The sequence below is a fragment of the Rissa tridactyla genome, chromosome 6, assembly GCF_028500815.1.
Source record: "Rissa tridactyla isolate bRisTri1 chromosome 6, bRisTri1.patW.cur.20221130, whole genome shotgun sequence".
Lineage (NCBI taxonomy): Eukaryota > Metazoa > Chordata > Aves > Charadriiformes > Laridae > Rissa > Rissa tridactyla.
In genome coordinates, this window is record NC_071471.1 from 36081349 (window position 1) to 36108505 (window position 27157).

General features: G+C 58.1%; 2 protein-coding genes and 1 non-coding gene across 4 annotated transcripts in view; 2 read left to right on the forward strand and 1 right to left on the reverse strand.

Annotated features, from left to right (window-relative positions):
• Positions 1 to 1224: 1224 nt before the first annotated feature.
• Positions 1225 to 1296, reverse strand: TRNAE-UUC (transfer RNA glutamic acid (anticodon UUC)). Its single transcript has one exon. It is a non-coding gene; the product is annotated as a tRNA-Glu (tRNA).
• Positions 1297 to 1429: 133 nt separating this feature from the next.
• EIF4EBP2 (eukaryotic translation initiation factor 4E binding protein 2) lies at positions 1430 to 3329 on the forward strand. Its single transcript, XM_054207490.1, has 3 exons — positions 1430 to 1626; positions 2367 to 2552; positions 2639 to 3329. Exons 1-3 carry the CDS (start codon positions 1488 to 1490, stop codon positions 2668 to 2670), a joined length of 357 nt encoding a protein of 118 aa, XP_054063465.1. The 5' UTR covers positions 1430 to 1487; the 3' UTR covers positions 2671 to 3329.
• A 6771-nt stretch (positions 3330 to 10100) lies between these two features.
• The window catches only part of PALD1 (phosphatase domain containing paladin 1), a 28281-nt gene continuing 11224 nt past the window's right edge, over positions 10101 to 27157 (forward strand). Inside the window, exons 1-16 of one of the 2 annotated variants that reach the window (XM_054206856.1) lie at positions 10101 to 10216; positions 18186 to 18383; positions 18524 to 18626; positions 18868 to 19047; positions 19128 to 19292; positions 19422 to 19582; positions 19753 to 19828; positions 20456 to 20604; positions 20693 to 20789; positions 20897 to 21001; positions 24043 to 24138; positions 24415 to 24549; positions 25173 to 25289; positions 25376 to 25555; positions 26290 to 26487; positions 26781 to 26921. In XM_054206856.1, the coding sequence (XP_054062831.1) occupies positions 18196 to 18383; positions 18524 to 18626; positions 18868 to 19047; positions 19128 to 19292; positions 19422 to 19582; positions 19753 to 19828; positions 20456 to 20604; positions 20693 to 20789; positions 20897 to 21001; positions 24043 to 24138; positions 24415 to 24549; positions 25173 to 25289; positions 25376 to 25555; positions 26290 to 26487; positions 26781 to 26921 (2091 nt within the window). In that variant the 5' untranslated portion in view covers positions 10101 to 10216; positions 18186 to 18195. Of the gene's footprint in view, positions 10217 to 15584; positions 15618 to 18185; positions 18384 to 18523; positions 18627 to 18867; positions 19048 to 19127; positions 19293 to 19421; positions 19583 to 19752; positions 19829 to 20455; positions 20605 to 20692; positions 20790 to 20896; positions 21002 to 24042; positions 24139 to 24414; positions 24550 to 25172; positions 25290 to 25375; positions 25556 to 26289; positions 26488 to 26780; positions 26922 to 27157 lie in introns of those variants that run through there. The other variant, XM_054206855.1, reaches the window with a different exon arrangement.

The following is a 27157-nucleotide window of genomic DNA, read 5'->3' on the forward strand; positions in this document are numbered from 1 at the left end:
AGGGAGGCTGTGCTGGGGCTGGTATGGCCCTCACGGGGTGAGATTCCCAGCTTTCCAGGATGGTTCATTTGGGATATGGGGATCCCCTCCGGGGCCGTCATATCCCTTTCCTGGTGATCTGGGGCTGGTGTAGTCCTTGGGGTGCGGGATTGCCAACTTTTTGGGTTGGCACATTTGGGATACAGGGATGTAGTCCCTTTCCTGGTTTGCAATATGGGGCTGCATCCCCTTTCCTGGTTTGGGATATGAGGATGCACCTCCTTTCCTGATGATCTGGGTCTGGTGTAGGTCTTGGGGTGCGGGATTGCCAACTTCTCCTTTTGGTACATTTGTGATACAGGGATGCAGCCCCTTTCCTGGTTTGGGACATGAGGATGCATCCCCTTTCCCAGTGATCTGGGGCTGGTGTAGCCTTTGGGGTGCAGGATTGCCAACTTTTGGGGTTGGTACATTTGGGATACAGGACTGCACCTCCTTTCCTGGTTTGGGTTATGGGGATGCACCCCCTTTTCTGGTTTGGGATATGGGGATGCATTCCTTTCCCCAGTGATTTGGGGCTGGTGTCACCCTCGGGTAACAGGATTCCCAACTTTTTGGACTGGGACTTTTGGAATATGGGGATGCATCCCCTTTCTTGCTTTGGGATATGGGGATGCATATGCATTCCTGGCTTGGAATACAGGGATGCGTCCCCTTTCCTGGTTTGGGGTATGGGGCTGCACCCCGTTTCCTGGTATGGGATATGGGGTTGCATCCTCGTTTGGGATCTGGGGCTGGTGTTAGCCCTTGGGGTGCAGGATTGCCAACTTTTGGGATTGGTACATTTGGGATGTGGGGCTGAACCCCCTTTCCTGGTTTGGGATGTGGGGATGCATCCCCTTTCCCAGTGATCTATGGCTGGCATTGTCCTTGGGGTGCAGGATTCTCAACTCTTTGTGTTGGTACTTCTGATGTAGCCCTTGGGGTGTGGGGTTCCCAACTTTTGGGGCTGGTACATTTGGGATACGGGGCTGCACCCCCTGTCCTGGTTTGGGATACGGGGATGCGTCCCCTTTCCCACTGACTTTGATCAGCTCGTTCCCTTTCCTGCTGACTTTGATCAGCTCTGCTCAGCCAAAATGTTTTTGGCAGAAGGAGCCCAGGACGGGAGGACCCGCTTAGCACGGGAATTCTCAGGGGAAACCCCCCTTACCACCCCCCCCCACCCCCCAAAAAAAAGCACTCTTCCCACGCCGGGAGTCGAACCCGGGCCGCCTGGGTGAAAACCAGGAATCCTCACCGCTAGACCACGTGGGAGCGCACGCGGAGCCCTTGCCCGCCCCCGCGCCTGCCCCCTACCGGCGGCGGGCGGAGCCGGGCGGCGGCGGGACGGGACGGGCCGGGAAGCGGCGGGGGGGGACGGCCCCGGAGGGGGGGGGTGACACGACGGGGCGGGGGGCGGTGCCGCCCGCTCCGCGCCGCCTCCGCGGGGACAATAGCGCGGGGCCATGTCGTCCGCCGGCGGCCACCAGCCCAGCCAGAGCCGGGCCATCCCCACCCGCACGGTGGCCCTCAGCGACGCGGCCCAGCTCCCCCCGGACTACTGCACCACCCCCGGCGGCACCCTCTTCTCCACCACCCCGGGAGGTAAGCGCCGGGGGCGGGCGCACACACACCGGGGCCTGCTGCCTCTCCCAACGCCGCCTATCGCCCCTATATCGCGCCTCTATGTCGTGTGTATCGGCGCTTAAAGCAAGCCGCCACTCTTTTACCGGGGGTGGCAACCGGCCCCGGTGGGACGTGGCCACCGGGGGGGGGGGGGGGGGCGGGGGCGGGGGGGGCCTCGACTCCCCCGCGGGGTGTCGGCGGCGAGGTGGGACGTGGCCACCGGGGGGCTCGACGGCGAGTTGGGACGTGGCCGCCGGGGGGCTCGACGCCCCCGCGGGGTGTCGGCGACGAAGGGTGGGTTGGGGGGGCAAGGGGGGGGCAGAATGGGGGGCTCTGCCCCGTCCCGCTTTGACTCCCGCCCTCCGGGGCTGGAGCATCTCCCCCGTGGTGCTGGGGGGAGAGGGGCGCGTGGGACATTTTGGAGCGCCGGCATCCCCGGGATGCCTCCCCACCCCTGCCATGAGTTCGCCGGGCCTCATGGCAAGCTCCACGGGGCAGCTGGTAGCCAGGTGCCAGCCGGGGGTGTTTATCCAGCGCCGAATTATCGCCCGTCGTGCCCAGATAAGAGCGGGCGGAGCGGCGGCGTGTGTGTCCCCCCCACGCTTATCCTTGAGGTCCTTGGCCAGGGCGCCTGTCCTGCCGGGAGACTCTTGCTGCTGCCGGGCCGGATTCCCCCCCGGCCCCCCGCTATCCTTATCCTCTTATCCCACTTCTTCCAGGCACCCGCATCATCTACGACCGCAAGTTCCTGCTGGACCGCCGCAACTCCCCCATGGCCCAGACCCCGCCTTGTCACCTCCCCGATATTCCCGGCGTCACCAGCCCCGGCTCGGCCGGCGGCGGCGGCGAGGAGCCCAAAGCGGATGCCAACAGCCTGAACCACCAGGAGGGGAAGCCATCCATGGGTAAGGGACCCCCGGGTTGGGGTGGCATTTGGGGTGACACCCCCCCCAGAACACACCTTAATGCCTGTCCCCTTGCCTCTCGCCAGGGGACGACGCTCAGTTCGAGATGGATATCTGAGCGGGTACCACGGAGCGGCAGCAACTCCCCAGACCTGCGCACACCCCGTTTGGCTTAGCAGGATCCGTCTCGGCGAGGGGGAGGTGGCAGCGGTCCCCGCCGGCGTTCCCCCCCACCCCCCGCTTGCCTTTACCCCCCTTCCTCCTTTCCAGGGAGCGCGGCTCTGGCTTCTCCCCCTTTGTGGGTGACCGGTCCCAGCAGGCGCTGCATGGAGCATCCCTTCCGGATCCCTTCCTCTGCCCGCCATCAGCCTGATCTCCTCCAGGCTGCTTTTTAAACCATCCCTTTGCCTCTTCTGCTGCCTCCCCCCCTCCTAAAAATACCCCAAACCCCTCTCGTTTCCCCAAACCTCCCATTGCCAGTTCGGAGCTGCGTCACCCCCCTCCTTTGCCCCTTCTCCCAGAAAATTCGGGCAGCCTCTCGGGAGGAGGGGGAAAGCGTCCCTCCTAAAACTGGGCACCGGCTTGCACCCCGGGGAGGGGTTTTTTTCCTTTTTTCGGTTCCCTCGGGACCTGTTGGCATTCAGTGGGGGACAACGTTCCCTTTGGTGCTCCAGGTGTGTGCATCCCTCTCCTACCCAGATTTCTTCCGTCTTGGCCCTTTGACTGGGGGCCGCGTCCTCGAAGCGGCGCAGCATAGGTTACAAAAAAAAAAAACAACCCCTGCTTTTACTTTTTTTGGTACTGAAAAGGGGCACTTTACCGGCAACACTTCTTTTTCCGGGCTGGGAACGAGCGCCTCCGGGAAAGTGCTTTCCAGTGCTTTTATTTTTTTAATATCCTCTCACCTTTAAAATGTGAATAATACAGGAGCGAAACCCCTCGGCGCCGTTGGATGTCCTGGGGCGCCGCGGGGAAGGGGATGCGGGGTGGGATGCCGCAGAGATGCGGTGCTGTGGCCGGCAGCATCCCGGCGGCATCCCAGCAGCATCCCAGCTGCGCTCCGGTTGCGGGGTGCCGGCATCGGTGCTGTCCTCCCCTGGAATTTCACGCTGGGTCTTCCCCTGGACGAGTCGTGCTGCCATAAAGAGTTTCCGTGGTAAAACCGGCGGTGGCTTTGCGGCTTGGCACGTGGTGACCATCCTGCCCATGCCCAGCATCTCGAAACCCGTTCCCCCCCCCCCCCCCAACCCCCCTGGAGACGGGATTTATTTTTTCCCCTCTCCCGGTGCAGCTCTCGCCTCGTAGAGCAGCGTTTTCGGTGAGCGGGTCTGTGGCAGGGGGGGACATGCCACGGCAGTGCTGTGTTTTACCCCTGCCCTCTCCCCGAGCCCGCCAGCCCCCCTATTTGTTTTTTGTTTTTTTTTTTTAATTGCCTGCCCTTAATTGGGAGCCGTTCGGCAGCTTTGTGACCTTCTCAAGTGCCATTTTATCAGCCCCCACCTGAGTGCCTGCTCCAGCCGTCCGTCCGTCTGTCTGTCCATCCATCCATCCGTCCATCCATCCATCCATCCATCTGTCCTCCCCCCCTTGCCGGGGTCCCCCCCCCCATCCCGGTACCCATCTCGGGGGACCTGTTGCCTGCCGGGGCGGTGGCATGGGGACATATCTGCGCCGCAGGCTTTCTGCACTTTCCATCGGGTAATTTATTTCTCTAGGTGTGTTTGATGCGGCGGCTGGTTGCGAGCTCCCGTCTTCCAGCCGCTTTTCTGGCTGGGGAGGGGGTCTGGTGCTCGTTTTGGGGGGGGGAAAAGCAAAAAAAAAAAAAAAAACCCCAAAAAACCCCCCAAGGGAATGGGATGCCTCTCCCATCCTTTCCCTTGGATGGTGGGATGCAACGCGACTCGCAGCCGGCCGTCGCAGGCGCACGAGTGAGTGAGTGCGAGTAGAAATATGTAGATGCGTGCGGGTGGGTGGTGGTAAGACACACACAAAGATATATATATTATATATAAATAGATATATTTTCCTTAAAGGAGGGTCTGTTAGGTCCTCGGGTGGAGGGGGCGGAGGGCAAGGGCATCCTTTGTGGAGCAGGGAGGTGGCCACCGCGGATGCAGCCACTCGTTTGCGGAAACCTGCTCTCCAAGCAAAAAAAAAAATATATATATATAAAAAACGCCCCCATATCCGAGGACAACTCAACTTAGGGACAGGAGCCGGAGGGAAAACACTTTTTTTTTTTTTTTTTTCTCCTAAAAGCCCCTTTTTCTCGACCTCCTTTCGTCTCCGTTCGCCATCCCAGCAGTTTTCTCCCAGTTTTCTAGCTGGGCTGGGGGCTGAGGAGCGGGGAGGGGGGGGTCTGGCCTCGCCTGGGCAGCTCCTCTGCCAGTCCGGGTTACGGATTTGGGTCTGCGGGTGGGTGGGTTTGTGGTTTTTTTTTTTTTACTGTCTCTTCAAGCAGGTGTTTGGGAGTGGAAAAGCTCTCGCCAGTGGTTGCTGTTACAGGGAAATCAATAAAGATCTTGGTTCTATTAAATCGAGGCACTGGAGGTTTCTTCTCACCGTGACTCGGGGTGCAGGGGTGGGATTTTCCTGTCCCTTCAGAGCAAACGCCGCCTGGGCTTCACCCCGCCCCTTGCGGGCCAACCACCTTATTTTTTTTTATTTTTTAATTTTTTAAATTTAGTTTTATTATTATTTTTTTAATTTTTATTTTTATATTTTTTATTTTTAATTTTTTATATTTTTATATTTTTAATTTTTTAATTTGTTTAATTTTTAAAATTTTTTATTTTTATTTTTAATTTTATTTATTTATTTAATTTAAAAAATGTTTACCTTTTTACTTTCTATTTTACTCTGCATTTTTTATTTTTCATTTTATTTTTATTATTTTTGTTTTTGTTTTATTTTTTTTTAAATATTCCCTCCCCCCTCCCCCCCCGAAATTCTTTAGGTGAGCTGCTTTCCAAATTTCCAATTTGGAAAAAATAAAAAATTTTAAAAAATTAAAAACAAGAGGGGGGATCCGGGCCCAGGAGAGTAACTCCGGAGCGGGCCCCCATCTCTGGGCGGGCAGAACTCAGCGTTACAAAAAGCAGGGGAGGGTCTGAGCCAGAACCGACAGCCGACGAGGTGGTGGTGGGGGAGGGAAAACTCGATTGCAAAATTTTCATGTGCAGAAAAATGGGGTTTTAACGTAGAAAGGGCTCCCGCCTGTGGAATTGCTGGAAATTGGACGTTCATCCTGCAGAAATGTCTGGAGATGCCCTGGGCATCCAACCGGAGAGGTGCCAAGGGGATGGGACATCGACCCGCACTCCAAATGTCCAAATAACCCCTGGATTTAAGCTTAAATTGCAACCCCCACCCCCCCCAGCAATTTCACACGCTGCCGCTAAATCCATTTTTGCACCAACCTGGGGGTACCTCCCCCCCTTCCCGTCTGTCCTCCCCTTCCAGACGATGCCGAAATCTCATTTACCATCCCGAAATCTCATTTACTGTGCTAAGGCTGCCGTGTAAACTGGGTTTTAGCTGCTGGGGGTGGGACCCGGGGGGGGGCTGAAAAGCTGTTGCAAAGCCAAAGCCGCCTGGCAAATCAGTGCTGGGGGTACAACCATGGGGGCCCCCCCACGTCCACGAGCATCCCTCAGCCTTGGGCTGCTCCTGGAGGGGCCCAGCCCAGGCTCCTGCATATATATATTTTTATTTTTATTTTTATTTTTATATTATTTTATTTTATGTTTACTTTATTTTTATTTTACTTTTACTTTATTTATTTATTTATTTTTATTTATTTATTTATTTATTAAGTTTTTATCAGCCTATTTATTAAGTTTTAATCAGCCTTTTTCGCTCAACGTTGGGTGGGTGTGAGCAGCAAAAGGCAGAGGGGTGTCCCCCCCCGGCCTCCATCCGCCTCCTGAGGGTCCCGCATTTTTGTGGGTGTCTCGGCAAACTGCCGATGCCCCCGGGAAATGCATCGGTCCAGGATGCCGCTCCGCCTGTGGAATACTGCCAGCATTCCCAAACCCACGGGTGATGCCGGGAGGCGGGGGTGCAGAGGGATGCCCAGGTTTTTTTTGGGGGACGATGACGACGACACCCCTCGAGCATCCCGGTCCTGCCGTGACCTCCCGTGGATGCGGGCGCATATGGCAGCAGGCGGGAGTCCGGGAAAGGGCTGTCACATCACGCTGTCACCCGCGTTATTATTGAATTATGATTATTAAATAATTTTTATTCCTACTCTCTTGCTTCGTCGTGCTCCCCTCCGGCCTGATCCTGAGTGAAAAAAAAAGGGATGTAGGAGGAAGGGTAGAAAAGGAAGCGAGGAAACCCTTTTCTTCGGAGAAATTTCTGCTGCCTCCAGTTGCGCCTGCCCATATTCCAGCTCTGCGGGTTCTTCCTCACCTGAAATCACTGTTAAAGGGGGACCTAAAGCCTGTCAGGGCAAAAAAAAAAACCCCTTGGAAACAGGCAGCGAGGCTTTCTAAAAATGAAAAGAAAATAAAAATAAGACATTTTTTTCCTTCCACTATTGAACTGACCAGAGAGCGGCGGATCGTGGCTTTGGCCTTTTTTTTTTTTTTGAATTGGGAAATGTTGGCGGCTTTGGAAGCGCGCGTTGTCCGGAGGAGAGGCGAAAAAGATGCTGATGAGGCATTTTGGGAGCTCCCGTCCTCCCGGCTCGACTCAGCCCGTGCGATGCCAAGCTTGGGGGAGTGACAACTGTTTTCCTCCCAAATTTTGGGGTGTTTTGTAGCGGTTTTATTTTTTTAAATCCCGGCTTACAAAGCCCATGCAGCGAGGTACAAAAACCCTGGGTTTTGGAGCACTCCTTGGGGGAATTCCTTGGTGCCGATTCGGGAGCTAAAAATGGAGCATTAAAAAAAAAAATAAAAAATTATAAGATTTTGACCTAGGATTGAAGCTGGATAGTGAGCTGTAAGCGAACCAAGCCAGGGTAGTTCCGTAGGCAGCAGGGGGAATGGAACTTTGGTGGGATTTGTAGCCCTTGGTTCGGGTTTTTAAACCAGAGTAGCTGCCATGGCACCACTGGGGCCTGCCCTGCGGCATCCGCCTGTAAAATTAGGCAGAATAGAGGGTATTTTGGCCGAGCCGAAGGCCGGGGAGCCTGGCTAATATCTAGGATCCCGATTAACAAACTTTCCAGCCCTGCTTTCCAGCCGTTACCATTTTCGGACAGGCTCCGGGCTCCGTTTACATTCCTGGCCCTCCTTCCCAGCCCCGGTGAGCGCCTTCACGCGGTTTTTCCTCTTTTTGCCTTCGGCCTGTCGGCATCCTGTAAACATCGGTTTGGCGGTGCCGGCCGGAGCAGCGCGGCGGTGCTGGGTGTGAGCAAGGCTGTAGCGCTGGGGCGTTGCGGGGGGTGGTCTCCGGGGGAGGTGGGGTTGGGGTTCCTCCAAGGTGCAGGGGGGGTTGACCTAAATGAAACAGGGAGGGGAGGGCAAGCAGGAGCTGAAGGAACTGGGTTTTAATGGAGTGGCTGAAATAGCATCTTTCCCACAGCTGGGGACGAGAGAAGACTAAAGTCACCTCGTGGCTTTACTCCGTGGTGTGGTGGAAACCAGCAGAAGATGGGCAGACCTTGAGGCTGGCCCTGCTGGCGCCGGCAGAGCCATCACAGGAACCCACCAGGGTGCCCACATGTGCAGGAGAGCAGCCAGGTGGGCAGCAGCCTTATTTCTCCAGGGACCCGTCCCCTGTGCAGGACAGGAGCTGGCGTACCAGCTCTGATGGCTGTGGTGCTGGTGGGGACGTGGGTGCACCTGGTCACAGAGCCATCGGGAGCCTCTCCTGGTCCTGCCCTGGCTAACATCTCCATGAGACCTCCCAGGTCCTTCCAGCAGGCTCTTGGGGACCGGTGGCTCCCACCTGCACCACTGGCATTGGGTCCAAGGTGGGACTGGCCCATCCTTGGTCTCCACCACTGGAGTCCCTGCTGTTGCGGGCAAGGAGGGATTGCTCTGAGACCTGGGGGAAGGCTGGAGCCACCCTGGTGTTTCGGAGGATATCTCCAGGTCTACACCCTCTCCACCATGCCCTGAAAGCCTCCCGCAAGGTGGGGAGACCAAGCATGGAGGCTCTGGAGATGGCTTGCTCTTGGGCCACGCTGCTGTAACCAGCTGTGTTTGGGGCTGTGAAGGGGATGCTGCATAGCCAGCTCGGTTCAGGGCAGCCGCTTCCCACCCTACCCACGCTTCGGAGCCCTGGGACCTGCCTGTCCAACAACGTCGGGGGGAAGGAGATGTCCTGGGGCTGGGCGGAGGTGAGGCGGGTTCCATCTCCAGCAGGCTGCAAGGCTTAAAATTAGCAGAAAGCGCTGATTCCTCTGCCAGCTTCAGCTCTCGGCTTGCTTTTCAAAGTTGGGCTGCGTGCTTGCAGAAGCGAGCGCTGGACCTTTACTTTCCCGGTGCGAGTTTTGGGGAGCAATCCCCCTTGGCACGATAAAGCCACGGGGGAAGGGGATTTCACACCAGTCCCAGCCTGGATCCAGCGGCATCCCTTGCCCTGGCCCCCATCACTCACATCCCTCCTTCCTTTCCCGATTTTGTGAAGGAAAAGGGCTTTTTGGCTGTGAGAGGCCGTGCCCTGATGCTCCCCAAACTGCTCTTGTGCTTCTGATCCTGGCTGGGGTGGTGGCATCTGCTGGTCCTCCGTCTGTCCCAGGGGGCTGACACCAGGAGGGGATGTGAAGGATCAGTGTGGCTGGGGGATGCTGTGTCCGGGGGGTCGCCAAGGGGACCGGTGCTGTGCCTGGGGGCTGCTGTGTCTGGGGGGTCCCTGAGGAGATGGGTACTGTGGCTGGGGGCTCCTGAGTCCTGGGGGTCCCTGAGGGGGAGGATGCTGTGGCTGGGGGATGCTGTAGCCTGGGGATCCCCAAGGGGATGGGTGCTGCCATGCCAGGGGGTCCCCGAGGGGATGGGTGTTGTCTGGAGGACACTGTGTGCTGTGGGGTCTCTGAGGGGACAGGGGCTGCAGCTGGAGGATACTGCGTGCCAGGGGGTCCCTGAGGGGACAGGTGCTGTGACTGGGGGATGCTGGGGGTCCCCAAGGGGACGGGTGTTGTAGCTGGGGGCTGCTGTGTGCCAGAGGGACCCCAAGGGGATGGGTGCTGCCTGGAGGATGCTGTGTCCGGGGGGGTCCCTGAGGGGGCAGAGGCTGTGCCTGGAAGATGTCATGTGCCATGGACCCCCTGAGAGTGTGGGTGCCAGGGGGTTCACGGGGGGATGGGTGCTGTGGGTGTGGGATGCCGCATGCCAGGGGGTCTCCGGGGGGGTGGGTGCTTCATGCCAGGGGTTCCCTGAGGGGGCCGGTGCCGTGTCCGGGGAGGGGGTGTCCCCGCAGCGCTGAGGGGTGCAACGTGCCGGGGCACGGCAGGGGGCCGGTCCCGGGTTGGGGGAGGGGGGGGTGTCCCGGGCGGGGGGCGGTGCCGGGCGGGCGGGGGGCGCGGCGTGGGGCCGGACGGCAGCGCTGCCCCTCCTCCGCCTCCGCCTCCGCCTCCTCCCCCCGCCGAGGCGCCGGCGGTCGGGGCGGCCGCGGGGCTGCGCTCCCGCCACCCCGCTCCCGCCGCCCCCATGGGGCGCCCGACGGCGCGGCCAGCCCGGCGCGGGAGCTGAGCCCGGAGCCGCCGACAGGTACCGCATCCCCCCCGGGACCGGGCATCACCCCCCGGGACCGAGCATCCCCCCCCGAGACCGGGCACCCCACCCTCCTCCCCCCGCCGGGACCGGGCACCCCCGTCTCCCGGGACCGGGATTCCTCTCCCGCCTCCCGCGACCGGGCATCTCCTCCCCCTCCCGGGACCGGGTATCCCCTACCACCCTCTCCGGGACCGAGCACCGCCCCCCCCCCCCCAACGACTCCTGGAGCCGCCGCCAGGTACCACATCGCCCCCCCAGGACAAAGCATTTTCCCCCCGGGACTGAGCATTCCCCCCCGGGACCAGGCATCCCACTCCCCCTCCCGCCGGGACGGGGCACCCCCTCTCCCGGCACCGGGCATCCCCCCCGCGAGCTCGGGGCCGGGCATTCTCCCGCCCCAGGACCGGGCAATTGCGCCCCACCCGGGGCAGGGCATCCCTTCCCACCCCCCCGGGACCGGGTATCCCCCCCTCCTCCCGGGACCGGGCATTCTCCCCCCGCCTCTCGGAGCCGGGCATCCTCGCCCCTCCCGGGACAGGGAAACATCTCCCTGGAGCGGGTTCCCTCCACCCCCGCGGGACCAGGCTGCCCCCTCCCGGTACCGGCCATCCCTCCCCCCTCGCCAACCCTTGCCGGGGCCGCCTCCCCCCTTCATCCCCTCCCCGGTGTTGTGGGGGGTCATTTCCCAGCCGGGTGCGTGGGGAAGGGGATGGTGGTGGTGCTGGTGGTGGTGGGAGATGTGGGGGGGTGGGTGGGTGGGAGGAAGCTTTATTTCACCCCAGGAACTCAACCCCCCCCCTCACCGTGGGCAGTGAGGTGCCCACACCCCAATGTGGGGGGGTTTAATCTGCAGCCAAGGCTGTGTTTCAAACCCTTAGAAAATAGAGGGGTGAGTGGTTTTGAGGCCCAGCATCCGCCCCGCGGTGTCCTCCTGGCTCTTGTGCCTCTTGCAGTCCCGTTTCCTATTGAAAAAAGGGGATTTTTTTTCCTCCCTCTCCGCCTGGAAGCCAGCCCCGCCGGAGGCTGACCTGGGCCCGGAGCCCAGCACGGACGGCTGCTGGTGCCAGCCGTGCCCGCTGTGGCCGGAGCACCCCAAACTGACTAGTTTTGGGGTTTGCATCTCGTCTGCTTCCCCTATGCCCCCAGTAGCCATCTGGGAAATGGGCTCTGAAACGGGGGAGCTGCGGGATGGCTCCCTCTCGGAGGATGAAGATGGAGGAGGAAGAGGAGGGGATGTAACTGCAGCCCCTTCCTTGCTCCGGGAGCATCCCGGGCTGGGGTTTGGCTCCGCAGCCTCCTGTTCGGGGAGCGCAGGAGGAGCATGAAACCCAGGATCGCTCAGCCATGGGTTTTCCACGGGCGCCTACGTGCCGGCTACGTCGTGGAGTCTGGTGGGCTCTCGCCCCCCATGTCGGATGGGGTCACCCAGGCAGAACTGGGATGTGGAGGATGCCCTCCAAGCACCGGCTGCCTGCTCTGGCTCAGCTTCTGCCCACCATTTCTAGCTGCTGGGACTGAAAACTTCCAGAAGCTGCCTCCAGGCTGTATTTCCTATGGCTGCCGGACTTTTCCGGACCCCTTCCTCCACCCTTTCCCCTGTGCATCACTCCTCTGAGCATCGCTGGTGGGGGGATGAACACCGCTGCTTCTCCCTGCCATGGCACTGGGGACATCCCAAGCTGTGTTAACCCCCCCGGCATGGGTGTGGGGGGGCAGCAGGTTTTGGGGAGGGGGGCCATGCTGGGGGCGTGCAGGCGATGCCTGGGGGGGGGGGGTGCAGGCAGCGGCGGTGGGACATTTCCTTCCTGGAAGGCAGGAAGTGATTATGTCTCTTGCACGAATGACACGGAGCCTAAAAATAACCGGCAGGTCTCCGTTGTGAGACAATACACCCCCCCCCAACAACGGGATTTGCTTGATTTTGCTTTATTTAAGTGCAGGTTTGGGGGAAGCGAGGGGGAGGGAAGAGAGACCGGGGGGAGCGAGCTCCATGAAACCACCGAGTGTGTGATGCTGGGCATAAGGTGCTGCTTTTCTGGCAAAAAAAGATGCGGTCGGCGGCAGCAGCCCGGCTTTGAAAAGTGGCCCCCATGGAAATGGAGCCCCCGTCCAGTTGGCCTCCACCAGCCTTTTCTCCCCCCCCCATTCCGGCCCCGTGTCGGGAGGGGAGCCGGTGGTTAGCACAAAAATAGCACAAAAATCATAGCCCTCGCCTTTCCCGAAACGCCCTGGCCGCCTTTCTCGTGGCACTGGGGGTTGGGAGCGGGAGGGTGCTGTGGCATGGGGGTGCCATTCCAGAGGCGAGGGGGGGCATGGGTCCCCCCACCCTTGGGGACACCCCTCACCCCCCCACCCCCCGCCACCGGGGAGGGGGTCACGCCGCCAAATGTGGGCGGAAAATTTGGTGGAGCGGCTTTTGGGGAGTGTTTGGTGGCTGGGGGTTGCGGGGGGGGGAAGCTCCACCGTCTCTTTGGAGATGCCCCCAGCCTTTATCTCCATCCTTTATGGCTTTTTTTTTTTTTCCTCCTTTTTTTTTTTTTTTTTTTTTTTTTTTCTTTGCGCTGTTGAAAGGCGACTCTTCAGTAAGCATCACTCGCAGACCTTGAAACCGCTGGCAGTGCAACCGGTGCTTGCAAATCAGGGCTTTTGTTCCTCTTTTGCCATTGATTAAAAACTCCTCTCTTGAACGTTGGGCGGCCTGAGCATCTCCCGCCTGGCGGGGAGCCGCCTCTCGGCCCTGCGAAGCCGCACCCCGGGGTCTGGCGGGGTGTGTGCCACAAAAAAGGCAGTAAAGAGGTTTTTTTTTTGGAGGGTTTTTTGGAGGTGTTTTGTTTTTTTTTTAGGAGGGGAGAGGGTGCCTGCGGTAGTGGCTCATCCCAAGGGCATCCTGGGCTGCTGGTGGCCGTTACAGGTGGGCTCTGTGCAAAATCGAGGTGGCTCAGCCCAAAAAAAGCTTAAAAAATCCCGAGATGCTCATCTTAACATCTTAATTTCTCCTGGGTTTTGCTGAGCGAGGAAGGTTTGACGCTGGTGATGATTAATTCAATGTAAAGCAGGTTTGGGCGTGGGGGATGCAGCCTGGGTACTGCTCGCGCTACCTCCCACCGGCTACCAGCATCCTCCCCATCAGTGGCCGCCCCTGCAGCGGGTCACACCTGCATTTTTGGGGTGAAATGCCTGCATGCCACCTTTTTCTCCCCCTTTCCCCCCTCCCTTTTCTCAAGCAGCTTTCCCTGACTTCAGGGTAAGGAGTTTTAAATCAAGTGGCTGAAGGCGGGTCGGTCACGTGGAGGACGGGGATGTGGCGCTCGGTTTTCTGCCAAAAAGGCCGGAGCGCGCCGGGGAGGGTGTGTGTGTGTGTGTGTGAAACGCCGGGGCCTCGTTATCCCTGGCGATAATGAGGTTGTCCCAGTGTTCCTGCTTGGATTTGGGGGATGGCATCCCATGGGTGCTTTGCCCTCCTCCCTGGCAGATGCCGACGGTGGAGCACAGGGCGCGTAGGGGATCAGTGGCACCGATTGAGAAATACCTCGCTACTTTCTAGGAAACGCTGCTTTTTCAGTTATATTTTTGGCTGTCGGCGCTGGCTCTCGGAGGAGCCCGGAGCCCATGAGAATGGAGGGCGGTTGCTTTTGCTCTTTTTAAAAATAATAAAACAAGCGTGGCTTGTAAAATCAGAGCAGTCTGCTGCAAAGCCGGCTCTCCAGAGCCTTTCCCTCCCCATTGCAGAGCGCTTTTGGGTTGCTTTCAGGCATTTTGGGTCGTGTTGCTTCCGTGCCTCGTTTTACCCTTTGCAGCTCCGTGGGCGAACCACGTGTTTCAAAGCAACCACGACTTAATGTGTTACTTCTCACCTTTCCTTTTTGTTTTATTATGTTGGTTTTTTCAATTACTTTTTAATAATAAGCCAAGCTGCTTCCTTCCGGCATCACCTGGAACAACAGGAGCCCAGTTCCCACGCAGCCTCCGCTCCGGGATATCTCCCAACGCACGCTGGGCTTGCTGTTTGTCTGTTATTTTATTTTTTATTTTTTATTTTTTTTGGAAAACGAGGGCTAAAGAGCACGCTGGGGCGGAGGGCTCAGCTCCAGTGCTTCCTCCGGGATTCGGTGATGCCCCTCCGGCAGCACCGGGGCTTCCTGCCGGCCGCCGCCGTGTTTCCTGCCTCCCTTGCCTGGGTCAGCGATGCTGGTTTTTCCCCCCTCCAACCCCTGGTCCCTTGCGGATGCATCCATGCCGGAAAGGTTCTAGGGTTGCCTCGCACCCAGGGGAGGGATGGATGGGTTAGGAGGATGCTGCAATTGCTGCTGCTTCCCCAAAGGCTTTGCATTTCATTAAAAAAAAAAAAATAAAAATATATGTATATAAAAAAAATTAAGCCAGGGATGCATGGAGGGAGATTTATTTGATTTATTTCCTGCTGTCAATGAGACAGCCGGGCAAGCGCACGCTTCCTCCTCATCGCGGCGGCCGGGGCAGATGCATCCTGCAGCTGCAGCCCGGCCGCCCCCTGCTATATTTAGTCCATTGTTTGCTCCGGCTTTTGAGTCCTTTCCAGGTCCCTGGGCTGCGGGAATAACCCCCATGCCGGGTGGCGGGGGGCAGAGAGAGGAGCGGCTCTGCGAAGAAGTGGAGGGGGGCTGAGCACTGTGTGCCATTGTGACTTATGTGGGCGCCGTCACCTCTCTCGAGATGCTCAAGCAGCATCCCGGCGGCGTCTGCGGCTCCTCCAGCGTTCCCCATCCACCCCATGGGGCTCCGTGCTGGGAGAGGGTCTGCAGGGAAGGGGAGCATCCACACATTGCCCACCCCATAGGCTCCACTGTCTCGTTAGGCAGCGGGAATGATTAACCGGCGGCCGCTGTATGCTTTGAATTTAGGCAAAACACCTGGAGAAGAACAGCGCGGGTTTGTTCCGGCGGGATGCACCCTGGCAGGGTGTCGGTCCTTTTTGCGGCTGGGGAGAAAAATGGGCTCTTTGTTAAGGAGCCCTGGGCTGGGGTTTATCTCCGGCTTGGATTTTGGGTCCCGAGGGTAAGGTTTCCAGCGCCAGCGGGGGGATGAGCTGCCAGGGTATTCCTGGGGTTTGTCCCCTCGCCCCAGGGAGAGGATGCCGACAAGGATGCTGCGCAGGGGGTTCCATCACTCCGTCACCCCTCTCCCAGAAGGGAAACCCCTGAATGCGGCGGCGTGCGAGGGAAGGGATGCTCCAAACCGGCCGATGGCTAATGCCATCATAAAACGCATGGGGATTGCGCCTGAGCTTCCCCACTTCTTGTAGCGGCAGGAAAATGGGGCTAAGTCCCAGCGGCTCGGCTGATTTCTGGGGGAATAACTCAGATCTAAACATTCCAGGCTGAGACACCGGATGCAGTGGGATTCTTTAAAAATACAGGTAAAATAATAAAACAATTATTTTTTATTATTTTTTTAGGGGTAAGCTGCCCATCTAAGCACCTGCTTAGTGTTTGCTAATTGTGTTCAGCTATTGGAGGGGGGTAAAAAACCTGATTTTTGGGCTAATCCTGAGCCCTTTGGTGGGCTGGTCCCTCCCTGGGCCGGCCTGTTGATGGTGGCTCCCTTCCTTCTCTTCTCATCCCAGACACCGACCGCATTCCGGAGGGTTTTCAGGCGAGATGGTTTCATCCGGTTTCCTGGGATAGGGTTTTTCTTCCCCACCCCGTCCCAGTTTGCCAGTCGGGCACTGGGAGGGTGTAAAACCTCCCGTTGGTACCGGTAAATCGCTGCTCCCATAGGGATAACACCAGCGCTTCCCTCTTCACCTGGCTTTCCACCTCCCCCCTGCCCAGTTCCCGTGGTTGCCCAGGGCACCCATTTTGGGTAATTTCGGTACTTTCTAGAAGTTGCTTGCTTTCGCTTGCCCGACCGAGGAAGGGAGGCGGGGTAGGGGGGGGAAGAAGCTGAAATGTGATTTCCTCTCTCCGTTCATTTTGCGGTTTGAAAGCCCGTTTCCAAATCTGCCCGGCGTCTTTTCTGTCTGTCGTTTGCCGGGCAAAAAAAAAAAAAAATATAATCCCTGGGGGAATTTACGGCCAAGGTGGGTGACTGCGGTGGAAGTGGTGGGGGGGTGGAAAAAGGATGAAGGCAAGTTGGGGAGTGAGCCTCCATATCCCCCCGCCACGCCCTCACCCCAGTGTGGGGATGCTGGAGCGAAGCCAGAGGGTTTTGGGATGGCTCATGGGGCTGTGCCGGCTGCTTTTGGAAAGATGCACCGATTCTGAGCAAAATAAAGGTAGTGGTGGTGGAAAAGTATCCTGGGTGAACATCCCCCCGCTCTTGCTCGCTGGCTGAACTCTCCAAAGCCACTAGCGCCTGCTCCGAAACACTTGAAACCTCCCTATATATATATAATTTTTTTTAATTTTTTTTGCTTTATTTTTGCCCCGGCAGTGGTTACGTGAAAGAAAAACGTAAGGCGACTTGGAGAAACCGTGCTGGCCTGAAAAAGCTGGGGGTTTTTTTGGTTTTATTTTTCCTCCTCCTGTTCTCTTACGTGTAAAAGAAGCCAGGCTGCCCAACGGTGCACAAAAATCACAGCGGAGCAACAAGTATTCTGCAGGGCAGGGGACGAAGGTGGGGAGGAGGAGGAGGGGGAAAAAAATCCGTGCCGGGGCACGGCCCTTCTGGAAATAGCACATTTTCCGCACGCTTTTATCCACCCCCACCCCCCCACCCCCCCGCCGCCCCGAGCCTTGAAGCATTCGCAGCTGCTGGGGGGCATCACATTCCCTGGGACTGCAGCGAGGGAGTGATCCTGTGCTGCCTGCAAAGCAGCAGGAGGAGGGTTTTTAGGGACGGGTTAAAGCCACGAAGTGGGTGCTGTCGTCCCGCTTTGGATGCTGCCGGGGTTATTCCCCACGCAGCATCGGCAGCGAGGAGATTTTATCGGGGACTGTCTCAGTGAGGGTGGGCAGAATCGTTGGGGTTTTTGTGTGTGGTTTTTTGTTTTTTTGTTTTTTTGTTTTTTTTTTCAGACTTTGCCATCTCTTCCTTTGGTTACCAGGATGCGTCCCTGGCTGGCGCAGACAGTCGGCCCATTGTCCGGGACCGGTGGAGTGTGGCACGATGCTCCCCTCCAACCTCCCCTCCCCTGGCCTTTCTGCTTTCATCCCTCTTTAGGGATGAGCTCCCTGGGGACGGGGGCGGGGGGACGGGAGTCTGCATTTGGGGTCCCCCGCTTGCCCTGGGGGAGAGGGCGCCACTCCAGCGTGGGAATAACCGGCTGCTTTCCCATTTGCTCGTCAATAGCTGGAGGAATCCCTTCATCCCGATAACTCCAGTGCGATGAAGGGGGTTTCTCAGCGTTCTAGGGTTATTTATTGCTGCGTTGGGTGGGTGGGTGTGTGGGGGGAACCTTTCCTTCTTGCTGCCTCCCACAACTTCCGAGGCTGCAAAATGCCCTCCCTCCTCCGCCTCCCTCTTATGTATGTGCTTATATATGTGCATCGACACGCACAGCCTGGACCAGGGACCTCCCTGAGCCTCGCTTGCTGCTCCAGGCACCTCCTAAATCCTAAAGATCTAAATATTTAGTAATATTTACTCGCTGTTCAAGCGTTTTCCACCTGAGGAGGGACGCTGGGGCGGTTTGTGGGTGCTGGGAAAGCAGAGGATGAGGCTGTGTCCCGCTGCAGTGCCAGCTGCTGAGTCAGCAGATTTGGGGGCAAAATGGATCTGGTTTGCTTTGCTTTTTTTTTTTTTTTTTTTCCCCTCCTCTTTCTTTTCCCCACCCCCTCCTCAGCCCCACTTTCGGCTGAGGGGAGTGGGCAGGGAAGAAGAAAAAAACCCTTTGCAGGAGCAGAAGGATTAGCGTTCCTACCCTCCTCGCCGGCTGTCTGCCTTCCTAAAACGGGAGCGGCTGGGAAAAGAAAAAAATAATTCCTCCTCCCTCTCTCTCCCTCCCACCCTCCTCGTTTTCCCTGCGGTCCTCGTCCCGTCCCAGCCGCCTGCAGATGATGGGTACGACAGCCAGCGCGGCGCAGCAGGCAGTCTCGGCATCCCCCCCGGAGAGTGGGGCGCCGGGCGACGGCAGCATGGAGGACCAGCGCTCCCTCAGCATCCACTCCTTCCAGACCCTGGGGCTCCACAACAGCAAGGCCAAGTCCATCATCACCAACAAAGTGGCGCCCGTGGTCATCACGTAAGTCCTCTTGCAACTCCACACCTCTGCTTTTCTGCACCCTCTTCCCTAAATATTGCTTTTTTTTCAATCTTTACCTATGCTGTTGGTTGTTTGTTTTTTTTTTTTCCCTTTACCCACCTGCATGTGGTTTCTTGCAGGTACAACTGCAGGGAGGAGTTTCAGATCCACGATGACCTGCTGAAGGCCAACTACACGGTGGGACGCATCTCTGAGGCCACGCTGGAACACTACCTTGTGCAGGTGAGCAGCCTGGTCTAGTGGTTGGTGTCCCTGCCCATGGCAGATGGCAGAACTAGATGGTCCTTAAGGTCCCTTCCAACCCAAACCATTCTATGATCACCACCACCCTATGCCAAACCCATGGCATTTGGGGCCCTCAAGGTTTTTTGGGGCTAATTTTGAAGATCGCCAAGAAAAAGCCACTTTTCTTCTGCGCTCAAGCATCCTTCTCCACCTTTTTTTGCCCTGTCTTGTTTTGCAGGGGAAATATTTCATGGTCAGGGATGTATACGGCAAATTAGACGTCTTGAACACTACCGGCAGCTGTGGTGCTCCCAATTTCCGACAAGCCAAAGGAGGTTATGCTGTCTTCGGCATGGGGCAACCCAGCCTCAACGGCTTCAAGCTCGTGCTGCAGAAGCTGCAGAGAGAGGGACACAAGGTTGGTGGGAGGGTGGAAACTGGGGCGGAAAAAGGCAGGAGAGCTTGTTTGGGCAGCCTCTCCCTCCCGGCTCTTTGCAGGAGTGCGTCTTCTTCTGCGTCCGCGAGGAGCCCGTGGTCTTCCTGCGGTTGGAGGGGGACTTTGTGTCCTACACCCCTCGGGGCAAGGAGAACCTGCACGAGAACCTCCAGCACCTGCAGCGGGGGCTGCGGGCGGAGAGCCTGGAGGTGGCCATCCGCAAGGAGGTGAGGTGGGCTGGGAGGGGGTCGTCATCCCACCCATAACAGGGGGTCTGCGTTCCCCCAGCTCGAAGAGGGGTTGTTGGAGGTGGTGGGCGCCCCACAGGTTTTGATGGTGGTCCCCATCTCCGCTAGATCCACGACTTCGCCCAGTTGAGCGAGAGCATCTACTACGTCTACAACGACATCGAGCGCTTGCGGGACGAGCCCCACACCGTGCGGGTGCAGTGCGAGGAGGACATCCAGGTGACGGAGGAGGTCTACCGCAGACCCGTCTTCCTCCTGCCCTCCTACAGGTGCTGCCCTTCCTCCTCCTTCTTCTCCTCACGTGTGGTCGGTGGCTTTGCTTTTGCTAGCTGGGCTCTTGATACCATCTTCAGCCACATGTCCTCCACCATGGTGGGGATGAAGCCCCCCCCACCATGGCCCCCATCCTCCTAATTAGGTCTGTTCCCGTGCCCGGCAGGTACCACCGGCTGCCCCTGCCTGCCGAGGGAGCCCCTTTGGAGGAGCAGTTCGACGCTTTCATCCACTTCCTCAGGGTGAGCTGAGCAAAAACGCCTGGTCCATGGAGCCACGTTGGGCTGGGATTTGCTCCTGTGCCTCAGCCAAGGGTGCCGTGTTGGGGAGGTGACTCCTGGAGAGCATCTTCTGCGTTTGCCTTGATGTTGCCCATTAGAGGATGCCTGTGCCCACAGTTGCATCCCGTTCCCATTGCTGTGGACCCTGCTGGAGAAGTCCATGTTGTCCAGCTGCTTGTCCCTAACCCTGGCTGGAGGTGACCACCCCTTGCCACCTCCCATCATCCCTGCGCAGGTGGCTCTTCCCTAAACGGGTTTGGGAGAAATGATCTGGATTTGGTGCAAAGGCTTTCGATGGCAGGGCTTCGCTTTTATTTTAGCCTGGGAGTTTTTGTCTCAGCAGCCTGGGGACTGGTGGTGGGAACATCTCTGGTGGGGTTGACAGGCCAAAGTCTGCCGGTGGCTTAGGAGGGCATGGGGACGCAGTGGATGGACCGCCTGTTGTGCTGTCCCAGTCCCCCCATGCCGTCCCCTCAGCAATGGGGGGTTGCCGGCCATCCACCCTCCACCCTGGCCATTGTGGTGGCAGACCCAGCTCTCCTGGATGCCCCTGTGGTCCCCATCCCTCTGGCATTCCCTCCCTCCCAGGAGAGCCCCGGCCTGCTGCTGCGGGACCCCGGCAGACCCCCGCCGGCGCTGCTCTTCGGCTGCCAGACTGGGGTGGGCAGGACCAACCTGGCCATGGCCATGGGCACGCTCGTCCTCCACCACCACCGAGGAGCCACCCAGAAGCCTGAGTAAGCGGGGCATCTGCTGGGACTGGGGCTGTGGGGGGGATGCCTGTGCCCCCAGGACCAGTTTGATCTCCTTCTTCTGCCACCCCAGCCTCCCCCACCCGCCTAAAACATCTCCCAGGGACAGGCTTCGGGTCATCCAGACCTTCATCGAGACGGTCCCCAAAGGCCAGCAGATAGTCGAGGAGGTAAGGGGGCGATGGAGAAGTCCCTGGCGGGGTGGGTGGAGGGGGTGAGGTCAGTGTCCCCCCCCACGTGGGGCTCGCTGAGCGGCTTTCCACTTGCTCTTCTCAAGGTGGACGGTGCCATCGCCTCCTGCTCGGAGATGCATGACATGAAGGAGGCCATCTACGAGTACAAGAAGAAGCTGGAAGGGATTGGGGAGGACTATCAGATCCAGGTGCGTTAACGGAAGGCTTGCTGGGATGCGAGCCGCCTGCTCTCCGCTGGGTAATTTATCGAGCTGTTTTTGTCGCGGGGATGAGAAGAATGTAAATTCTGGAAATCCGAAGCTTCCTGTGAGCTGAAAATTTTCCCAGAGACGTGAAACCTGGAAGGTTGTAGAGCTTCTCTTCGGTTTTTGTTTTATTTTTTTATTTTTTCCAATTGTTTAAGAGGCATAAAAGGGAGCAGGCTGGGATTTGGGGGAAAGCCGGCCATCTTAGCCTTGGCCTTCTGCTTCTGGTAGATGACCTCGGGGGCAAATACTATCCTGTGCCCTTGTTTCGTCAGCTCTAAAATTGGAAAATCGATCCCAGCCCGGCTGGTAAAAGTCCTCGGGAGCTGGGAGGGATTGTTGCATAGAGGTTTTCCTGCAAATACAGTCACTCAAGGTCAAGCTTTCGTATCTGTTGATGGTGTTTTGAGCTTGGTTTGAAAAGCCAGCAGGGTGGTTTTCCACCCCGGGAAGCTTTGGTCTCCCCCTCGTCCGATCCGCGGGGGGGGCTCCTCGCCAGGCGATGGAGGGAGGGAGGATGCTCGGATGGAGACACTGCCCCCATCCCAGTCTCTTCGAAGATTAATTTTCCCATTGAAATGCTGATGGTGGGGTGGAAGTGCTGAGGCCGGACAATCTGAAAACAGGCACTGTGCAGCTAAAGCAGGAAAAGCACCATGAAAATGATTAAGCCGGGGCGGGGAGGTGGGGGGGCGGGCAGGAAAGAGACCCTTTACTGGTGGTGTTTTCACATTTAATAGCAAACTCCAAATTTTACCCCCTTTTTAGGCTGGATTTGGGTGTGTTTGGTGCTGCTTGTGTGATGGCAGATGATTTCTTATATGGGGGGGAGCGGGGAGGAAGCTTGGGTATGGGGCAGGGGATTTTCCCCGCTGCCTACGAGCCTTTCCCGGACTCTTCCCGGCTGGGAGAGGCTGCTCCATGTCATCCCCGATGCCGGGGAAACAAGCAGCCAGGGGACTGCCGTAAATTATCAGCAAGGAGTGTTTATTTAAAGTCTGCACGGAGCGAGAGCAGGTTTAAACAGTGGCGAGGGGCCAGGAAAATGTGCTGGAGTAGGGGGAAAGGGAAGGATGAGGAAGGGAGATGCTGATGCTCCATCATCATCAAAAACCAGCTGGGGCTTGGTAGGGCTGGAGGGGCTGCAGGTGGGACCGGGGTGGGGTGGGGGAGGCTTTGCTGGTGGAGCCCTGGTTGTTTTTGGGGAGAGGAAGGGCTTTTCTGGGCAGGGAGGAATGATCTCATGCCGGGCTGTGGGTTTCTGCCCTGCCTTGGGGGTAAAAGCAGAGATTTAAGTCCTTCGAGCAATGGTGATGCAGGGGCGGGTGCATCCCGGCGTGGGATGCTGAGGCCCCCTGCGGTCCCCAGCTCTCTGCAGCTGAAGTGCAAGCAGATCATTCCCCTTTTTCCATCGAAAGCCTATTTATGGGGAATATCAAGAGATTTGCAGGGCTGGTTTTCGCTGCAGGAGCCCGAGCGCTGGGGGAGAAGCGCCGTGAAGCCGGCACGGCTCCATCCTCCCAGCCTTTGTTTTGAGTTTCCCGGAGCGAAACCCGCCGCCCTGCCTCTTGATAAACGACAGCGGGACCAATTTCTCTTGCGGAGAATAAGACAATATTCCGGAGTCAGCCACATAATGTCGGAGGTGCGCAAACCCCGCTTGCACAACCGACTGCCCCCTCCTGCTTTATATACAGCCCCATCTTAGAGGATTTTCCATCGTCCCCTGGGCAGGGGGTCCGGATGGGCTTTCCAGGGATGCTCCTGCATCCTGTGCTGGGTGCTCCTTCACTGGTGCCGGAATTGTGGGTTGATGTGTTGGCTGGGATATACAAACCCCTGCCCTAAGGGCAGTGTAGGGGTGGCTTCCAGATTGTGGAAAATCCCACGGGTTTGAGTTTCCAACCCTGGGAGGAGATGGCTCTGATGGGGCACACGCCTGGTTTGGATGAAGATGGTGAGGATGGTTTGGATGGTGAGGATGAAGATGAGGAGGAGAGCTTGCTTGAAAGCAGCTACATGGGCATTGGGATGCTTCTGGGGATGAAGGGAGCATGGAGACACTCGGAAAGGGAGGATATTACTGAGCGTGTGGTTTATGTCTCTGTTTAATAAGCTCATCTTCCTCTTATTTTGAGTTTGTCTAGCACCACCCTTCATTTCAGGGTCTGTCACCACCCCCCACCCCCCATGAGATGCAGACCTTGGAGCGGGTCATTGGGGTCCTACAGGTCTTTCACGGCAGACACGGGGGTTCCTGAGAGGTCCCTGACTGTTCCTCACATTACCCGGAGCACGGGGCTGGGGGGGTGATGTCTCCGGCAGGCTCCCCGCATCCCTACCCGCGGCACCGCTGGCACCGGGACCTCTCTCCCCAGGGATGCCACCACCCGAGCATCTTGGCTGAAGGCCACGGAGATGGCTGGGGTGGGGGCAGGACCTTGTGTTGACCAGCCCCCTCCCCTTGGGTTCGAGTCTCCCGTTAGCATCCGGACAGTGTGTCCCCCCCGGGACAGCATCACCCCTCGGGTCCCGTTGGAACTGCTCCCGGTGTGTCCTTGGGCTAAAGGCAAGGTTTTGTTTGAGCTGAAATGCAGATTTATGCCGTGAAGCACCATTTAACGTGGAAAACTTGAAATGTTTCATTTAAAGAAGAAAAAAAATAAAAAAACCCAACAAAACATAAAAAACTATTCCAGATTGGGTTTTGTAGTTCCCCTCCCGCTTCTCGTTTGGAAGCGTGAATATGCAAAAAAACCTTCTGAGCATCTTAAGTGGTATTTCTGCCCTTCTTACCTGCAAAAAACTGATGTATAAAAAAAAAAAAAATGCCTCAGGTCTGCTTGCTGCTTGCATGTCTCTGTTCCAAAGCAGGTAACAGCGCGGACAAGGGTGTGCAGGGTTTTTCCCCAGCCCCGCGGTCTCCTCGGGGGACTGCGGGGCCGGCCTTGGGCATCTCGAATCCCACCCACCTCTGCTTTCAGGGGAGCAGCACCAAAGAGTATTTCCTGCAGAGGACTTTGCAGAGCCTCGAACGCTATTTCTACTTGATCGCCTTCAACTACTACCTTCATGAGCAGGTAAAAAAAAAAAAAACAAACCCCAAAAAACCCCAACCAACCAAACAAAAAACCCCCCAAAAAACCAAAACCAAACCCCCACCAACCCCAAAACCCCTCCTTTGCTCTTTTCTTTTTTTTTTTTTTTTTTTTTTGTTTATAGTGGGAGGGAAGGGGGTCTCCACCTCTGAGTTTCCCAAGCAAATGCAGGTTTCTTCGGTGGGGTTGCATGTGGGCAGGGGGTGCGAGCCCAGGCTGACAGCGCGTCCCCCCCCCTCCCCGGCCCCCCGCCGGCAGTACCCCCTGGGCTTTGCCCTCAGCTTCAGCAGGTGGATGTGTCGGCACCCCGAGCTCTACCGGCTGCAGGCGGAGATGAACTGGTCGGAGTTCACCGTCACTGGGGACCTCGTCACCAAGGGGACGCGAGTGCTGGTGGGTATCCGTCCTGGGTGTGGGGATGGGGCTGGTGGCTCCTGGTTGTCCCCTGGGAACGGCACCTTCCTGGGATGCTTGCCCTCAAAGAGGTTCAGTGGGGTGGGAGGAGCAAAGGGTTTCCCTGTCGTAGGGCAGGTGCCGAGTCTTGGGGTCTCCAGGTCCACGTTGGGGTCTCCAGGTCCATGTCCTGCCTCCATCCTCAGCAAGGATGGTCATGTGGCCAGAGACCTTCTCTCCACACAGATGTGTCCAGCCCTGCAGACCCCGCTTACCAGGATGCTGGGGCACCCCGTAACATGAGCCTGAGCTGCCGGCCTATCTTCAGCTTTGCCATTCTTGGTGCTCCTGGGTGGCTGTGGCAGGGGGAAGGAGGCCAGAGCTGGTGGTGGCTTGCTGCTGCTTTGGCATGGTGTTGTGGCAAGAAGAGCATCTCCCACCTTTGAAATGCAGCCATGCAGCTTTGAGCCCCATCTTGCTGGGCTTGGAAGGGCTTGGGGACTTCTCCTGAGTGGGGACCATGGGTGAGAGGTGGTGATGTGCTGGGAACCCTCCTGCAAAGCCCATGGGTGGGAGAAGGCAGCTGCAATGCTGGGCGGGGGACACAACCCTTGCCATTGCAGGTGGCGGATGAGCGCTTCTGCCCGGATGTGCTGAGCACCGCCAAGGAGATGAGCGTGGCCAACTTCCGACGGGTGCCCAAGATGCCCGTCTACGGGACAGCGCAGCCCAGCTCCAAGGTGAGGGGCGCGCACCCTGTGGTGGGCAGGGTGGCCCGCGGCGGGCTCCCAGCCCTCCCCTCACCCTTGCCCACCCCTTCCCTTAGACCCTGGGGAGTGTCCTGCGGTACCTGACGGACGCCAAGAGGAAGCATGCCCGCATAGTCTGGATCAACCTGCGGGAAGAAGCCGTCCTGGAGGGGAACGAGCAGATCTACACGCTGCGGGAGCCCGGGCACCTGGAGGAGCTGATCCCTGTGCCCACCGCCTCGCCCCAGCAGCTGGAGGTGAGCTCCTGACCACCGCCGAGATGCTGCCCAGGTTCCTGCCCAGCCGCGAAGGGCTCATCACCCCCTCCCAGGAGCCCTCCTGGGTGATGTCCGCAGGCTTTGATAACCCCTCACCCCTTGGAGCTGCTTGGTTTGGGTTTTGTTTTTTTTTTTTTTAATTTTGGCAATGAGGGGCAGCGATCGACTCAGGTGCTGTGCTTGGCTCTTGTGCCCTCCTTTGTCTGCTGGAGGCTGGGGACCTGATGCAAAACCAGCCTGTCCACCTGCTTTTCATCGTACAAAAATAAAGAGGTCCTCCTGGCTTCGCTCTCACCCTGTAAGAGCTCCCAAAGGCAGAGCAAAGCAGAGATTTTTCCACCCCCCAGAAGAATTTATAGCGCGGCTTGAAAGCCAGGGTAAAAGGCACCCGGGGAAAGGAGAGCAGATGTTCCCAGCTGGGTTTGTGGAGGAGACAGGCAGTGGAGGAACCTGGATGCCAACAGCAGCGCAGCCGCGTGGAGGAGCTGCCTGGGTGGTGGGAGATGATGATGCTCCCGAGGCTCCTGTCAAGCATGCTGCTGGGGACCGTGGTCCTGGGCAGAAGCGGCAGCCAGGACCTGGTGTGGGGGTTTGCGTTGGCTGCAGGGTGTTGGAGAAGGGGGTGTCAAAAAAAAAAAAAAAAAAAATTAAATCCTGAAAAAGTTAAAGAGGAGCGGGTCTTACAGTGGGGGGGGTTTCTCCATCCTCTGCAGAAACTAGAGGCTACCCTGAAGGGTGACCTGCTGAAGTGCCAGAAGTGGCTGGAGGTGTACCTGGAGGCAGAGAAGCAGATGAAGCTCTTCAAGAGCTGCCTGACCACGCAGGAGATATTCAGCCAGCAGAAGAATGTCTGCCAGGGGCTGACCTACCGCCGCATCCCCATCCCGGATTTCTGCGCTCCCAAGGAGAAGGTACCCCAGGGGGTGGGATGGTGCTGCTACCTCCTTCCCAAGTCTGTTGTGGGGCGAATGTCGGTTGCTTGGTGCACTTGCATGCCACCCAGCCCCAGGACTATGGTGGTGTGCCCAGGCTCAGTGTTGGGTGCTTGGTGGGGCGGGGAGGGGTCCCCTGGGAGATCTTCAGCCACCCTGGGTGTCTTCAGCTGACCGGGGAGGGAGGGGAGGCTGATGGACAAGGGGGATGCCATGGTGGGGAAGGGAGGTGGACTGCACCCATAAAACCCCCTTGGCTCTGCTCCTGGCAGGATTTTGACCGGCTGCTGGAGGCGATGAAGAGTGCCCTCGCTGAGGACTCGCGGACAGCCTTCGTCTTCAACTGCTCCAGTGGCCGGGGCAGGACCACCACAGCCATGGTCATCGCTGTCCTCACCCTCTGGCACTTCAATGTGGGTACCGGGCTCTGCAGGTCTCCTGGGGGCTCAGGCCGGAGCGGGGGCTGCTGGGGAAGCCCAGTGTATCCCACAGCAGCCATGGCACAACAGGAGCGTGGGGAGGGCCAGGGTGGGCTGTGAGGGGCGGATGCCGGTTCGTTGACCTCTTGTTGTGCCTAGACCCCAGCAAGGTCCAGGAGAAGTGTGGGTGCGTCCCTGGGGAGCCTTCACCCCATTCCCGAGAGCTCCCG

Coding starts and splice junctions, on each gene's coding strand:
- EIF4EBP2 (XM_054207490.1), top strand. CDS start 1,488: ATGTCGTCCGCCGGCGGCCACCAGCCCAGCCAGAGCCGGGCCATCCCC. Junction 1,627..2,366: donor CTTCTCCACCACCCCGGGAG/GTAAGCGCCGGG, acceptor CACTTCTTCCAG/GCACCCGCATCATCTACGAC. Junction 2,553..2,638: donor GGAGGGGAAGCCATCCATGG/GTAAGGGACCCC, acceptor GCCTCTCGCCAG/GGGACGACGCTCAGTTCGAG.